Genomic DNA, 15,773 nt, shown 5'->3' with positions numbered 1-15,773 from the left:
AAAATATATTAAAGATTAAATTTTGATATAATTTTTTACAAACATAATTAAAAAGATGACATATTATTATCCTTAAAATTTTGTGATTTTTTGTTAAGTATATATATTTATTTTGTAATTTTTTTGTTAACAACTAATAATATTTTTAAAAATCACAACAAAAATATATACTTAAAAAAATCACCAAATTTTAAAAAATCACATCAAAATTCAATTTTTAAGGCATTTTTTGTAAATATATATTTATTGTTGGATATTTTTGTTGCGTTTTTAAATTATTTAAAGACATTTTTGTCGATAATAAAATTCGGGTATATTTTTATCAGCATTTAAATAATTTGAAAACTTTTTGATAATTAACCCTATTTATACATATAGGTATTAATTTCATATTTATTAAATATTAAAAATTTAACTGTGATATTATTTTTATGAATAAAATAGCATTAAATTTATTTTTTATGTTTTTATTTTAATAACCTTTATATAAAGTTATAATTTAAATATTATTTTTATTATATTAATATATACTTCAACTTATTATAACAACGCATGATAATTCTAGAAAAGAAAACTATAATTTGCTAATAATAGCACTATATTTAGATGGTAAAAAATTAATAAAAAAGTTGCATTTGGTATTTTAACTCGCTTCATTAAAGTTAGTTTATCCTTGTTTTAAGAACAATAGTAATTTTAAAATGAATTAACTATTATTATTATTATTATTTGGTCTCAGACTCTAAGTGACATTAATTATTTAGAGCAAATTATTTATGTTGGAATAAATTAATTTTGTTAACCCAAATCATTCATATTAAATCATCAAAAATATATCATAATGCGGAAACGTACTTTTATTAGTAGAAATTAGAAATTGATAGAAAGACTCAGTCTTGAGTCTTGTGGTTCTTTCGATCTTCCTCAACCAAAGCCTTCTGTATCCTTAGGCGGCTGAATTGCAACTCTTTTGATGGGGAAGAGCAACAAAGGCGACTTTAATATATTGGAGACTGAAATCTGAAGGCCTATTTATATTTGAGTATGGCACCCATTAAACGCTAAAACCCAAATAAAATAGTATCTAAAGTCCAAAAGATAATATATCTAAAATCCAAAAGATAATTATCTAATAAACAAAAGATAATATCTGGTTTTATTCTCATTTAATTCAAAATCAAAAGTAATAATGACTTATTCAATTTAACATTTATAACAATAAATAAGATCACTATTGTATAAGTCATTTAATTTGAAATAGCATAATTTGTGATTATAATTAATATATATATTGCCACAAATAAATTAGAAAATTAAAATAATTTCCTAACAATCTCCCACTTGAGCTATACATATATTCTTTCTTGACATAATCACATTTTATAAACTTTATGCGCGCATCTGAATACTATTTCTCTCATTACTTTAACAATCTGATCCGTCTAATACATTAGATATGGAACTACCGCAGCTTTTATCACACTAATGTCGTGACTAAACCACGACAATCACCATCCTAATATACTTAATGACATAGATCAAATTTGGATGAGTAATATGGAAATTACATGCCAAGTGATCTCATGCATGTCTATTTCCAGCTGGTCCAACTTTAAAACTTTATTGAGATCAAACGCAAAATAAATATTGCAAAATGAACATTTCATATAACATGAAATAAACCATCAACTTAATTCTGCAGAAAAATGACTCAATATCTGTCATAGGATATATAACATAAAATTAAACTCCCACTAAACTAAGACATCACAAATATCGACACCCATCCGAGCAGTGTGCTCATGAAAGACTTTAGGGATCAATTCCTTGGTTAATGAGTCTGCTAGCATATACTTTGTTCCTATATGTCCTATGAAAATCTATTTTTTTTTTTAACTTTCTCCTTAACAACTAAGAATTTGATGTCTGTATGCTTCAATTTTGTCAACCTCTTATTGTTGTTGGAGTATAGTACTACTGACTTATTGTCATAAAATATCTTTAATAACCTATCAATGTCATCTACTATATGAAGCTCAGTGACAAAGTTTCGCAACCATATGCCATAAAATCAGAATCAGAGTACCCAATGATCTCCAAATTTTCTGATCTCCGATAAGTAAGCATGTAATTCTTTGTTCTCTTTAGATAACGCATTATGCGTTTAACAGCTATCCAATGATCTATGCCCGGATTGCTCAAGTATCTACTCAACACTCCAACTATAAATGATATATCAGAATGTGTGCAGACTTGAGCATACATTAAATTCCCTAGTGCCGATGCATAAGGCTTCTCATGCATTGCTGTCTTCTCAAGATCATTTTGGGGCATTGCTTGAGACTAAACTTGTCTTCTTTAGCTACAGGTGTGTCTATCGGTCTACAATTTTCCATGACCATATCTACTTAAAATCTTTTTTGATATAATTCTTTTGTGATAATCCAAGAATACCTTGAGAGCAATTTCTTAGTATCTCGATTCCTAATACAAAAGAGGCATCACCAAGATCTTTCATTTTGAATTCGTTCGATAGAAATTTCTTAATTTCATGCGACAAGCCTATATCGTTACTGGCAAGTAGAATATCATCAATATATAAGACCAAAATATGTATTTTACTACCACTGAACTTGCGATATACACATTTATCTATAATATTTACCTCAAAACCATATGAGGTAATGACTTGATTAAACTTGTGATACGATTGACGGGAAGCTTGTTTGAGACCATAAATGGATTTTTTCCTTTTTTTTGTTGAATCTCCTTAATGACACTTCTTGAGGTTGTTGAGATTGTTGTATGGGTTGGAATTAAGGAGGATTCTCATTATTTTTCTGTACTGTAGCACTATCTTGAGCAACAACAATATTCTCATTGTTTTCTTGTACTGTAACCGGATCTGCAGTAGGATTCTCATTATGCTCTTGTACTATAACTGTATCTTGAACAATAATAGGTACAAAGACCTAATCATTATCAGTTACAGAATCCTCATCAAAAGCAACATTCCTAATATTCCCTCCCCCCCAAACTCAACATCCTCAAGAAATATCGCATTTTCAGTTTCAAAATAGACCTTGATCCAGGATTGTAAAACTTGTACCCCGTAAACGCTCAGCGTAACCAACAAAGTAGTAACTAATTGTTCTTGAGTCTAATTTTCTTTCATGCGGCCTAAAAGGTCGCCCCTTAGCTGAACATTCCCAATATGCAAATGCTTTATACTGGGATTTTTTCCAGTCCAAATTTCATAAGGGGTTTTGTTAACTACTTTGTTTGGTACCATATTAAGGATGTACACTGTGGTCTTTAAGACTTCTCTCCAGAGTAATTTAGGCAAGGAAGAATGACTAATCATACTTCTCACCATGTCCCTAAGAGTTCGGTTCCTTTGTTCTGCAACACCATTCATGCTAGGTTTGCCTGACATGGTGTATTGCGGAACAATACCACACTCCTCTAGGAAAAGAGGAAAAGGTCTGGGACGTTGCTCACCTGAACTATCATATCTTCCGTAGTATTCACCACCACGATCAGATTTGACAGCTTTAATTTTCTTTCCAAGTTGAAGTTCGACTTTAGCTTTGAAAGACTTGAAAACATCCAAGGCTTGGGACTTTTCATGTATTAAATATAGATACCCGTTACGAGAGTAATCATCTATGAACGTAATAAAGTACCGTTGTCCATTCCAAGAGATAGTAGGGAATGTGCCACATATATCGGTATGTATCAGTTCTAAGGCATCTTTAGCTCTATTGGCACCTAATTTCCTTTTGTTTGTCCTTTTCCCTTTTATGCACTCATGTAGACTTCAAAGTCTGCCAAATTTAGGGGTTCGAGAATTCCATCCGACACAAACCTCTGAATTCTCTATTTAGAGATGTGACTTAAGCGTTTGTGCCATAATGATGTCGAATTCTCATTTAGTTTTCATTTTATATCCATTTACAATATTTCATTAGTATAGAAATTTAAGTCAAGCCTATATAGATTATCCACCAAATGACCAGAGCAAATATTATTCAAATTATAAAAGAGAGTGACTTTATTGTTTCCAAATAAACAAAAAATAACCTGATTTGTCCAAACGAAAAAATAAAAACTAAATTTCATCTAAATGACGATGCATAAAATGTCTCTAATAAATCCAAGTAAAATTCACTCGTGGAACATAATCTAAAAGTTCCTATAACTTTGACTGAAACTATATTGTCGTCTGCCACATAGATGTATCTTTCAGCATCACTTGGCGGTCGGCTCCACAGGTAACCCCTTCTTTACACGCCAGGTGGCATATTTGGTACAATCCTTCTTCATGTGTCCCACCTTCTTACAGAAGAAATAGGTTGAAACTTGATCCTGTTTCTTAGCCTTTTTCTGCTGAGAAGGCATATCCGCAGCAGTATCATGCTTTCTTTTATACTGAGAAGATGAAGCCATGTGAGCACTTTCAGTCTTATCTTGCTAGAGCCTCTCTTCTTCTTGCACACAGTGAGATATAAGCTCATTTAAGGACCAAGTGTCCTTCAGAGTGTTATAACTCACTTTGAATTGCCCAAAGTGTGCAGGAAGGGAAATCAAAATGAAATGCACGAGTAAATCTTCATACAACCCTAATTTTAGTACTTTCAATTTTGAAGCAAGATGAGACATTTCCATAATGTACTCCCTTATGTTCCCTTTTTACCTCATGGAGATAAGTTTTCTCAAAAGGCTACTTGCCTCCGCCTTTTCATTCTTAGTAAAGAATTTTTCAATATCTTTCAGGAACTGTTTGGCATCTTTATCCTCAGTAATTGAGCCCCGAAACGCCTCAGGAATTGAGCGTTTCATGATCATAATGCTCATTCGATTGGATCTCTCCCACTTCTCTATTTTAACGTCATTGAGATTTTCCAGAGTGGAAGTGGGTTTCTCCTCTCGAAGAGCTATATTCAGATCCATACAACCGAGGACAATCTCTACGGTATCCTTCCAAACTTTAACGTTTGAACCATTCAGCATAGGAATACTGCTAATTTGTGTAGAAACATTGGTAGTTGAAGCCATAGTTTATGGATTAGAACAAAAGAATATGCAGTAAACATTAGTTAAATAATGGAAAAAATCCATATTGAGATATCTAAAACAACATTAATTTTCAATCTTTGGATAGAAAAATTAACTGTAAATGATACTCTCATTGCAGTAATCAAATATTGTCAAAATTTCTGTCACACATTAAGCTTTTCTTTGGACCGACTTAATACGCACATGGAGACTTAAACTTCGTAACCTATTTATTATCGCATATATTTTCTATTAATTGGCCAAACAATAACCTTCCTTTGGCCGATTATTGATCGCATAATTAATAGAAAATAAACAAAAGTGTGCCATGCTTATTATTTGGCCAAACAATAAACTTCTTTTGAGCCGATTATTGTCCGTATAAATAATAAGCATTACTTTATTCTTAATTAGCTACCCAAACACGTATTTACCATCAATATGTGTATGTAATTCGGGAAAATATAGACCTTCCTTTGGGTTGACCAATATTCGCATGAATTACATATCATCATATTCCTAATGTTTTGAATAAATTAATTTTCACAAAAGAGGCTACTTTGGCAGCATAATGTTCAATCAATTTCCAAAACCAAATCATTATAATAGATGGGTATAATAATCCAAATTGTTGCTAGTTTTCTTACGTAACAATTAATTTTTCCTCTTTTTTTTTATTAATATGTATACATAACTTGGCCAAATATAAATCTCCTTTTAGATCAATTAATATTTACATAAGTGACATATACATATTAATCCTTATATCTTGAGAAGATAATTAATCAATTTTATACCAAATTAATGGTACATACAATTAAATATGAGACAATTATAATTTAATAATGTTCTATTAATGCTTTAGAATAAATCATTTGTTTATTATGTAAACTAAATGTCAAATCGGTCTCATATAAAGTGTATATATACCTTAATGTAAAACCAAGGTTCTGAAAATCGGATCGGTCATTGAACTGCTCTAGTCACTGATTTACTGATTTATTGGTCTAACCGGTCTAACTGTGGTTCAACCGAAAAAACCGTTTTATAATAAAATAATAGATAAATTATAAATAAACATTCTAAAATATAATTATAGTTTAATATAAATTTTAAAATATCTTCTAAATTTAAAATATTACATAAAATGTCATCATCCAAAGCCAGCCATATGATCTTATCAAAATACAAATACCTTAGTGAATAAACATAGGCAACCAACTCTACCACAATCAACAAAAGGTAAAAAGGAAGAGAGAACAGAGAGACAAACAATATATATCACAGATTCATATATACAACAATTGACAAGTAGAGACACGAACTACATAAATAAATTGGAAGCTTGCTGGAAATGGCATTATCAAAACTGCAGTGTCAAGTCTGTAATCTCCCAATCTAAATGCATGAGAAAGTACCTATGAAAGTTCTCAATTACAATTGTTACCAAATAGAAACCAAAATAAAAATGGGTCAAAAAATGCAACTTACCCATTTTTAATCCTAAGCTTCCCTGTATTTCCCATCATGATCACCAACCTAAAAAATATCAACCATTTGACAAAAAATTCATAGTTTAGTAATAGTTTTCTATTAGCATCTATGTTGGGCCTGGTAACAAGATAAATTCACAGCTTAGATATTCTGAACACATGAAAATACATGAATTATGTAGATCATATGACCAATATGATTTCTTTCTTGATTTTTTGTAAAGTGGGTTCTGTTAACAATTTAATCATCAATCCTCAATTTAATTAATAATATTAACAAGATTTTCAATTTAAGCAAGAAGCAGTGAGCAATGGGCAATGACAGAGTCATCAATCATCATCAATTACAGGTTCACAAAAACCCACGGCAAATTATTCAATAATTATTCAACTCAGTAACAACTAACAACAACAAAGTTTACAGCTTAATTAACAATAATTATTCAACAAAGTTCACAGTAACGAAAAATTAATCAATTATAGTTAAAAATTATTAAAAATGCAAAGCATATTCAATAATCATGCAATGATTTCTGAACAAAACATAAAAAAATTAAAAAAACGAAGAACAAATGAGCTCTGAGTCACTGACCTTCGATTGCTGAGGAGGACGGATGGCGACAGATGGCGACAAGATGACGGCCGCCGAGCACGAGGAAGAAGCAGCGCACCTGCGACGGGGACTGTGAACAAATCGAGGACTTGAAGAACTCCCCTGACTGCGATGCACGAAGACTCGAGAAGACAAACCCCTGACTGCGATAGATGGCGACAGAAAATGGCGACAAGACGACGGCCACCGAGCTCGAGGGAGAAACGGCGCGCCTGCGACCTGTGACTGCGAACAGATTGAAGACTTGGAAGAAACTCCCCTGATTGCGACGCACGAAGACTCGAGGAGACAAGCCCCTGACTGCAACGGACGGCGACAAAGACAGCTCCTCCTTGCGGTGGTGGTGGCGGCTAGGGTTTTTCCCTTGGTTGAGGCTGGGCGTGTTTGCTCGAAGGAATAAGGAAGGAGATGGATAAGAGCTATGAAGCACGGACACTTTGCTGAGTTGTCGTGTCTGCGTGTCGGACACATTTCAGACACGACACTCACCGACACTCGTTCGACACGCATGTCTGCTGTGTCCAAACCGTGTCTCAATAAAAAATAAAAAATTCTTCTCTGGACACACTTGGATACATATAAATACCATCACGTGTCAGCGTGTCCGGTCTTATGCTTAATATATATTTTTAAAATAAATTTAGATATAGTATATATTATTATTTATTAAAACAAAAAATATTCTAAATACTTGATATAATTAAAATAAGATATTAAAAATAATTTAAAAAATGATTTGTATTTTAATATCAATAAAATATTAAAATATCATTACGGTTTATCTAAAAAATACTTTATATTTTATATGTATGCATGTCCCCGTGTCATGTAAGATTTTAAATTTCGCGTGTCGGCGTGTCCCGTGTCGTGTCGTGTCCCGTGTCCATGTCAGTGTCCGTGCATCATAGGATAAGAGTATAACTATATAAGACGGGTTTTGACTTCTTTGATTTCCCCTTAAGCGCAAAACTGTGTCGTTTTGTTCAAACCGGCTTGTTCCGATTTCGATTCGATCGATCGGTTCTTGGCTGATTTAGCGATTTATGACCGATTTTATAATTTTCGGTTTTAGACATCAAATCGAACTGTTCTTATCGTCGGTTTGCGGCTGGTCGGTCCGATTTTGAAAATCATGTGTAAAATCAAATAATGATAATATATATATATATATATATATATATATATATATATATATATATATATATATATATATATATATATAAAGAATTGCGATCACGGCATTAGCACAAAAGAATATTGACCTGTGCGTTTGTGCAACAGAAACAATTACATTCGACGCACACACAAAACATATATATTAAAATTAAATGTATTATGTGTGTGACCGTAATAAAGAATTACAGAAGACATAATTTAAATATACAGATAATATAAAATATTTTATATAATTTATATAAATGTGCGTTTGTGCAACCTATTTATTATATTAATTTTTTTTAATTCATTACATGAATAATTATGTAAAATAATAAATATAATTAAATTATTTTTAAAAATATTATACTAACAAAATATTAAAATTAATTTTTTAAAAATTTATTTTACTTAACATCAATAAAAAAAATTGTCTTTTAAAATAATCATACAACTTTTTTAATAATTATTTGAAAAATTATTATTTTAAATTGAATTTAATTTTCATATATTAACATTTAATTTTATCTTATGAAACTAATTTTTAAATTTATTATTTAAAAAAATTTAAATAATAAATCTAGTTAATTAATAATATTATTTTTTTAACAATAGATTAAAATTAAAATTTTCTAAATAAATCCCCAAAAGCCTCCGAAGAACAACAAGATAAAACAGAGCAAAAAAAAGAAAAGAAAAGAAAAATAAAAAACTCACAAAATCCGAGAAGCAGAGAGAAATCTACGGCCCCAAACACTGACTCCTTTTTAACCTTCTATGGCCTGAAACCCAAAGAAACAGCGAACCAATCGGAACACAACACGCAACACAAAAGAAAATTAAGGATTAAAATAAAAAAAATATTTTATGAACTGGTAGCAGAGAGGAAAGCAAGGCTAAACCTCCTAAACAATGGATTAGGCCGTTAAACTCTTTTTATTTTGGGTCTTGGGGCAGATAAACTCTTGTTAGGACAATTTTATTTTGGAATTGGGCTTTGTAAAATTAGGTTATACAGAAGCCCACCTTATTATACAAGGGTTCTATATATAAACCCAAAAACAATCAGGCATAAGGGTTCTTCTTCTTTGTCATAGTGGAAACAGAGCGCTTTAGGTAGAAGATGAGGCTGCTAACGCACAACATGCTATCGTCGAATATAAAGGGAGTGGAGAAGGGGTTTCCGCTTCGGATCGAGGCGGAGAAGGTAGTTGAGAAGCCGGTTGAGATGAACGCGGATTTTCTGCGGAAGATGTTTGAGAAGGTGGAGTGGAAGGCATTTGTGGAAGCTTCTAGAAGCATGGGGTACGCCCAGCTCCCGGAGGAGGTAGATTCCGGCATGCTTGAGTCGGACGAGTTCTTGAGTAGGTTCCACCACGCACTCCTCGAGCTCCACCTCGAAGAAGGCGCCCTCGTCTGTCCCGAGACCGGCCGCAGATTCCCCGTTAACAAGGGTATCCCTAACATGCTCCTCCATGAGGACGAGGTCTGATTACCAATCTGCCTTTTCTTTGATTACTAGACTTGTATTGTCTTTTGTGTACCCTCTCAATCTCATTAGGTTTGGCTGTAATTCACCGCTAAAAGTGTTTCTTTAATTTTCATCATATATTTAGTTACTTCTTTCCATGATAAACATTGTACAAATCATTACTCAGTAAAATCATTACTCAGTAGCGTATTCCTATATTAAAGATAATGCAGCAGGTCTCTATCGACCATGAATCTCTATAGTCGCTGTCTTCCTGATTTTGTACCTTTGATACCAACTACGCCATAAACTGCATTGGTAGTTCAAAGTGCTCGAATTACAGCTGACTTTGAAGTTTTGAAATAAAGTGATTTATATTATAACTGATTCAAACCAATATAACCTGTGTTGAAAATGCAGGTGGTATTTACTTATTTTTCACTTCTAGTATATCTGATTTTGAAAGCATAAATCAATTATAAAATTTTCGTAATATAGAAAACAAACCATAATCCAGAATGACACAACTGATTTTCAGCGTCTAGAATTGATACTTCAACATCCCACTAGTATAGTATAAATTACTACATTACATTGAAATTAATTCGACAAAAACAAAACCACACACCCTAATAAGGCGTAATCCAGCATATGGAAGATTGTAAAAGTTACAACCTAGAGGGAGGAGATTGATATTAGATCCTTTTTCAGAAGGTTGCTTGGGTGCTATTATGCTCCATGATAATGATTTAAAAATAAATAAATGAAACAAGAGTACAGGGCGAATAAGAATTGAAGTCAAGATCAAGCAGTCACTAATCAAACATTTTTTTTTTTTGTAAAACTGAAGCCTTGGTAGATTTGATTGATTATGGAATCCGTCCAAAATTTTCCTGTGGGAAATACATGAATTGTGAACAATTGTAAAAGGGATTGCAGACCCGAATTATGCTTTGAACCTTCAAAGGCAGACATCAAATATGATTGCCAAGTGAAGTCAACCGCTACCATTCTGCACCTATATTAAGTGCGGACCTATAAAACATATGATGCTACAACTTCTCATCAGTGTATAACTGATAATAATCTATTCATTGGCTACTCCACTTTGAGAACAATCTTCATGAACTCATAGACAAAGTAACTGATTGATGCTGAAGGAAGTACCTGAACTTGAAGAAAAAACAATACAAGTGTATTAGTTTTATGATTAATAAAAGTAACCTTAAGCAGCATGGAAAAGATATGGACAAAACTGGCACAAGGGTCATCATAATTTAAATACAAGCATACATCTATTATAAAGCTAAATTCAGCCCAGAGGAAGTTGATCTTATATCATTTGCTATTATTGGTACAAACTACACACCTCTGTTACAAATCAGGGGGGAAAAGGGGTGCTTTTGGCTTGGCAGTTACAAAAGGAATCAATGTTTCAAGGAAAAGCCTGGGATAAGTGATAACATACTATCATCACTAAGATAACAATCCAAATATGGGTAATTGAAACATTTCATAAACAAGACAATGCAACGTTGAGCGAATTACAGAAAGACCATTTACAAGCAGTGCCACATAATGATTGCTACACGATACAATGTAAAATGAAAATTTAATTAGGTGAATTAACAGAGACAGTATCCTGCATGAATTATGAACCTATATTCTCTACATTAAAAAAGTAATTTCTACGTAGTAAACCATAAATTTGAACAGATCAGGAACTGGTATAGCGACTGAAATTCACTGGGTTCTAAATGGATAAATATAGTGCATAAAGTAAAATATAAGTAAATTGGGCATGCAAGGAAGTAAATTGACATGCCTGGAGTAAGCTGGGAATAAGTCCTGCATACAGAGCTTGAATGCCTCCATGTTCCACTATTTTGGCACAAGTTGCAAAAGAACTTAAACGGGTAGACTGGACTTGCAATTGAAGCTGCCTCCTTACCACTTCGAATGGATATGTAGCAGCTTCTGCACAAGCACCGGCAATAGCACCATACAACAGCGTCCTTACTGGTCCTAACTCAAGCTGATCCAATGCACTCAATTCCTTACCCTGTTTGTGCAAATTCTGGATTCGCTTCCTTCCTTTGGGTGAATGCAAATAAGCTGATTTGAGTATATCATATACACCATAAAAAACTGCACCAGAAGGAGCCATACTTATAATTGACGGTACCAAACCCTTGTAGAGAGAAAAGAAGCCTTCAGTCCGAATCATGTATTGGAAAGCACCAATAACACCACCCAAAGCTTCCCCACCAGGTGCCACCAACTTGGTCCGGATCTGAAAGAAACCAATGGTAAACATTTTGAACCAATTAAACCACATGGCTAAAAATACAAGAGCCATTAAGAAATTGTAACTAAGATTTTGGAGAAAATGTGCATTGCACATGCTATTTTTATCCCCCCCCCCCCCCCTTTTCCATTGTTAAAAGGAGAATCTGATTGAAAAGTGTTCTTCATCATAGCATACCCTGAGAAATTACATGGAAGGAGTTATAACACAGATTATGATGATCTCATTTCAGCTTCTCGAATGACCTGGTCCTTTGAGGCAGGATTCAATAATCCTGAACTCTCTCTCTAGTCTCTATTAATATAATTAGCCATGTTAAGAGCTAATCCAACAGGATCTATATTCACACAAAAATGTTATGCAGATTAAACTCTTCTTTTACATTTTTTTATTCTGTTAAGCTTTTCATCTGCATAGCAGCAAAACTGCAAACAAGAATTATTCTCCATGTTCATCTGTAGTGATCCCATATCCAGATAAACCAGTCCAAATAATTCCTTAACTAAAGAAGGTATAACTTAGCATGTTTGAGTGCGCGATGGCCACCATTGAGTGCTTTCACTTTTACATACAAAACTAATGGCAAGCAGTTTGTGCACATGATTTTACTCAGAGCTGCTATAAAAGAGGAAATGAACTAAAGAAGAAATCATAATTCAAATATTAGAAATTGCCACATACTGTGTCAAGTGGAAGGCAAATAATGGTAGCAGTAATTCCAGCAGCAGCACCAGCAATAAACCTCTCAAAATTGGTAGTTTCCTCATTTCCGGAGAATCTAAGGAGCTGCTTCCTATATGTATCATAAGCACAAAAATTCACTGCCTTGAATGGAGCCGTCCGCAGAATATTTACAAGGTTCCCCTTCCAAAAGCCCCTCAGACCCTGAGAAGTGGCTATCTTTCTCACAAGCTCAACGATATTCTTCTTCTCCCCGCGAACTATATACTCCAGCTTAAGTCTTTCAAGTGGAGCAACACAAGTTCTGGCACAGAAAAACGTGAGCATATTTATAAACAAAAACACATAAAAATACATTCAATAATCAAGACCAACACTACTAACTACACTAAGCAAAGCCATTTAATAGTCTAAGGGAACAAAATGACATCAGGAAGGCAATTGTACAAAAATGTCTTCATTATACACAGTGAGACACAAGTTAAATAGCAATGTGCCTCCTGTAATTGTTACTTCCTCCGTTTCAAATAACTAATAATTTCAACAGAGTAGTACATTTAAAAACTTAATGCATCTAAATAATAGATTAATATTTTGAAACAGAAGGATTATTTGATAGGAATGTGTACCTAGAAACCATGGCAGCTACGGCACCAGCCCATAGATGCTTAGTGGTGTTGTTGACGGCATTGCCTCCTCGTACCGTCCTAACCTTGTGTTGTACCTCAACAACACCCTCCTCCGAACTTGTCTCCTTGTCGGAGCCGTTGTCCCCATTCGGCACCACGAGTTTAGCACTCGGCAAGCTCACCGACAAGAAGCAGCTAGCAGCTACTGCCGCCTTAAGCCTCCGGCGTGGCGGCGAGGGATTCAATTCGGCACGAATCGAGGCGGCGGGAAGCAGGCGGAGGAAGGAATCTGGAGTTGCGGGTTCGAGGAACAATCCCCCGGGCGGTGGCGCGGTGAGGGAAGAGAAATCGGAAGGGAAATTGAGGAAACAGTGGGATTGTTGGTGGGGAGTGAGGTCCTGTGGTAGTGGCATTTTTGTGATTTGAAGAAGAGGAGTTGGGGAAGTAGAAGAAGTTTGTGGTATTGAATTTATTTGTAGTTAATTAGTTAGGTCTATTGAATGCGAAACCATGAACATGAGAACTATTCTCCCCTTTCTTTCTTTCTTCTTTGAATTACATAGCGCTAGCAAACAGAAGTTGTGACATTATCCTCTTCCGTTTGGGACTCCTTCTCCTTCTCCTTCTCGGCTTCTCCTTCCGTCCTTCCTTCGTCTATTGCTTTTCATAATCTTTAAATAATGAGAACGGTTAGGGGCGTCCGAGTGCCTCACTGACTGGCGTCCTACACTAAAACTCCAACACACGGATTCTTTGGTTTTGCCTTATCAAATGTTCCAAGTGTTTTCGCCCAGGAATATCCTCAGAGCATTTTTTGTGACGATGTAGTAACGGTGGAAATTTTGTACGGAGGGAGGAGGATGTAAACTTTGTTTTCAACTACACAGGAGCTAAAATTCCTCAATTAATTCCCGTAATATTTACAACTAAATATTTTTTTCCTTTCACTTAGTCAATAAATTATGTTAAATTTTTTAATTAGATCTTCACTGTAACAAAAATATTTGAATTAATAAAATATATTATTTTTAAATTAAAGATACTATTAATAATTATTAATTTTTAAATAGAATTTTTTTAAAATAATAAAATAGTCCTTTTTTTCTTTTTCTCCCACGCACAATAACTATCTCTTCTTTTAATATTACATTCTCTTTTCTTACCACCCTCCCAACAATCTTTTCTATTATTCTCTTCCTCTCGATTCCATCATTCCAAAAAATATAAGACTCTGAATTTTGTACGAAAAAGCTTAAAATTTTCTATCTCTTCTTCTTCACTTATAAATTGGTGTGACAAATTTGAGAGATTAATTTTTAAATGGTAGATTTAAAGTGAACATGACCAAATTAAGTCGCTTATTTATGTATTCAACTCACCGGATGCATTTTTTATAGTTTAGAATTTCTTTGTCACATCTATCAAACAATAGATATGATACGGAAATAAAAGGATAAATAAGACAAGAATTGAAATTGAATAAAAAAGGTACATTGAAATTGAAATAGAAACAAAAATGATAGATTGAAATTGAATACAAAGAGAATCACTCTACTTTCTACCCAATTTCTTGACGCCACAAGAAAGGGACTCCTCAACCTAACTTGTCAACGCCATAGTTTAGAAATTGAATCGAAGGGACTCCTCAACCTTCTACTCAATTCCCCGATGTAACAAGAGAGGGACTCCTCAACCTCAATTGTCCACACCATGGTTTCATCACGAAACCAAAAAGGGGTTTTCAAACCTCTAAAAATTCTATACTACGACTACAATAGCTAAGGAGGTATTTATAACCTCTTATTAGGTTAAAACAAAGAAAACCCTAAAGCCCATAAACACAAGGCCCAATCTAGTAATTAAATAAACAAAATCAAAATACATTAAATAAAATATTCTAAAAATGTAAACAAAAATATCTTCTAAATAACTCTTGAACTCTTCATATCACGAACATTTGAAGCACGTATCATTCTCCTCCTCTTCAAAAAAGATTCGTCCTCGAATCTTGTAGGTGGAAAAAAAATAATATATGAAAATGACAATAATTATAAGAAAGATAATTTCTTTTTTTTTTGGTTTTTTTTTTCTTCTTTTTTTTTTTCACTTTATTCTTCTTTTTTTTTTAAATAATGAAACGCAAACGAAAACAAGAACACAAGAACAAAAAGAAAGACGCGACAAACACTGAACTCTTTTTTTATGATAAAAGAAGAACAAATATAGATTAATAAGAATTAATCTAATACCTGAACTCTGATACCAAATGATAAAGAAATAATAAAATAAACAAGACAAGAATTGAAATTGAATAGAAAATATACATTGAAATTGAAAATAGAAATAAAATGGATAGATTGAAATT

At 33.3% G+C, this 15,773-nt stretch overlaps 2 protein-coding genes across 2 annotated transcripts; one reads left to right on the top strand and one right to left on the bottom strand.

The window, feature by feature from the left end:
* Window positions 1–9,388: 9,388 nt before the first annotated feature.
* Window positions 9,389–10,013, top strand: LOC112766299 (multifunctional methyltransferase subunit TRM112 homolog A). The gene has a single exon (XM_025812208.3). The coding sequence runs from the start codon at window positions 9,443–9,445 to the stop codon at window positions 9,809–9,811; it is 369 nt and encodes a 122-aa protein (XP_025667993.1). The 5' UTR covers window positions 9,389–9,442; the 3' UTR covers window positions 9,812–10,013.
* A 293-nt stretch (window positions 10,014–10,306) lies between these two features.
* On the bottom strand, window positions 10,307–14,310 carry LOC112765932 (probable mitochondrial adenine nucleotide transporter BTL3). The gene is made up of 4 exons (XM_025811800.3): window positions 13,409–14,310; window positions 12,780–13,083; window positions 11,616–12,083; window positions 10,307–10,957 (listed from the first exon to the last, which is right to left on the bottom strand). Exons 1-4 carry the CDS (start codon window positions 13,819–13,821, stop codon window positions 10,889–10,891), a joined length of 1,254 nt encoding a protein of 417 aa, XP_025667585.1. The 5' UTR covers window positions 13,822–14,310; the 3' UTR covers window positions 10,307–10,888.
* Between the last annotated feature and the right edge of the window lie 1,463 nt (window positions 14,311–15,773).

This window comes from Arachis hypogaea, chromosome 17 (assembly GCF_003086295.3).
Source record: "Arachis hypogaea cultivar Tifrunner chromosome 17, arahy.Tifrunner.gnm2.J5K5, whole genome shotgun sequence".
Classification (NCBI taxonomy): domain Eukaryota; kingdom Viridiplantae; phylum Streptophyta; class Magnoliopsida; order Fabales; family Fabaceae; genus Arachis; species Arachis hypogaea.
Note: the sequence above shows the minus strand (reverse complement) of the source record. Positions and strands in the feature narration are given on the sequence as shown.

Coding starts and splice junctions, on each gene's coding strand:
- LOC112765932 (XM_025811800.3), bottom strand. CDS start 13,821: ATGCCACTACCACAGGACCTCACTCCCCACCAACAATCCCACTGTTTC. Junction 13,084..13,408: donor GTAGCTGCCATGGTTTCTAG/GTACACATTCCT, acceptor TTTCTGTGCCAG/AACTTGTGTTGCTCCACTTG. Junction 10,958..11,615: donor TTATTCCCAGCTTACTCCAG/GCATGTCAATTT, acceptor CTTCAAGTTCAG/GTACTTCCTTCAGCATCAAT.
- LOC112766299 (XM_025812208.3), top strand. CDS start 9,443: ATGAGGCTGCTAACGCACAACATGCTATCGTCGAATATAAAGGGAGTG.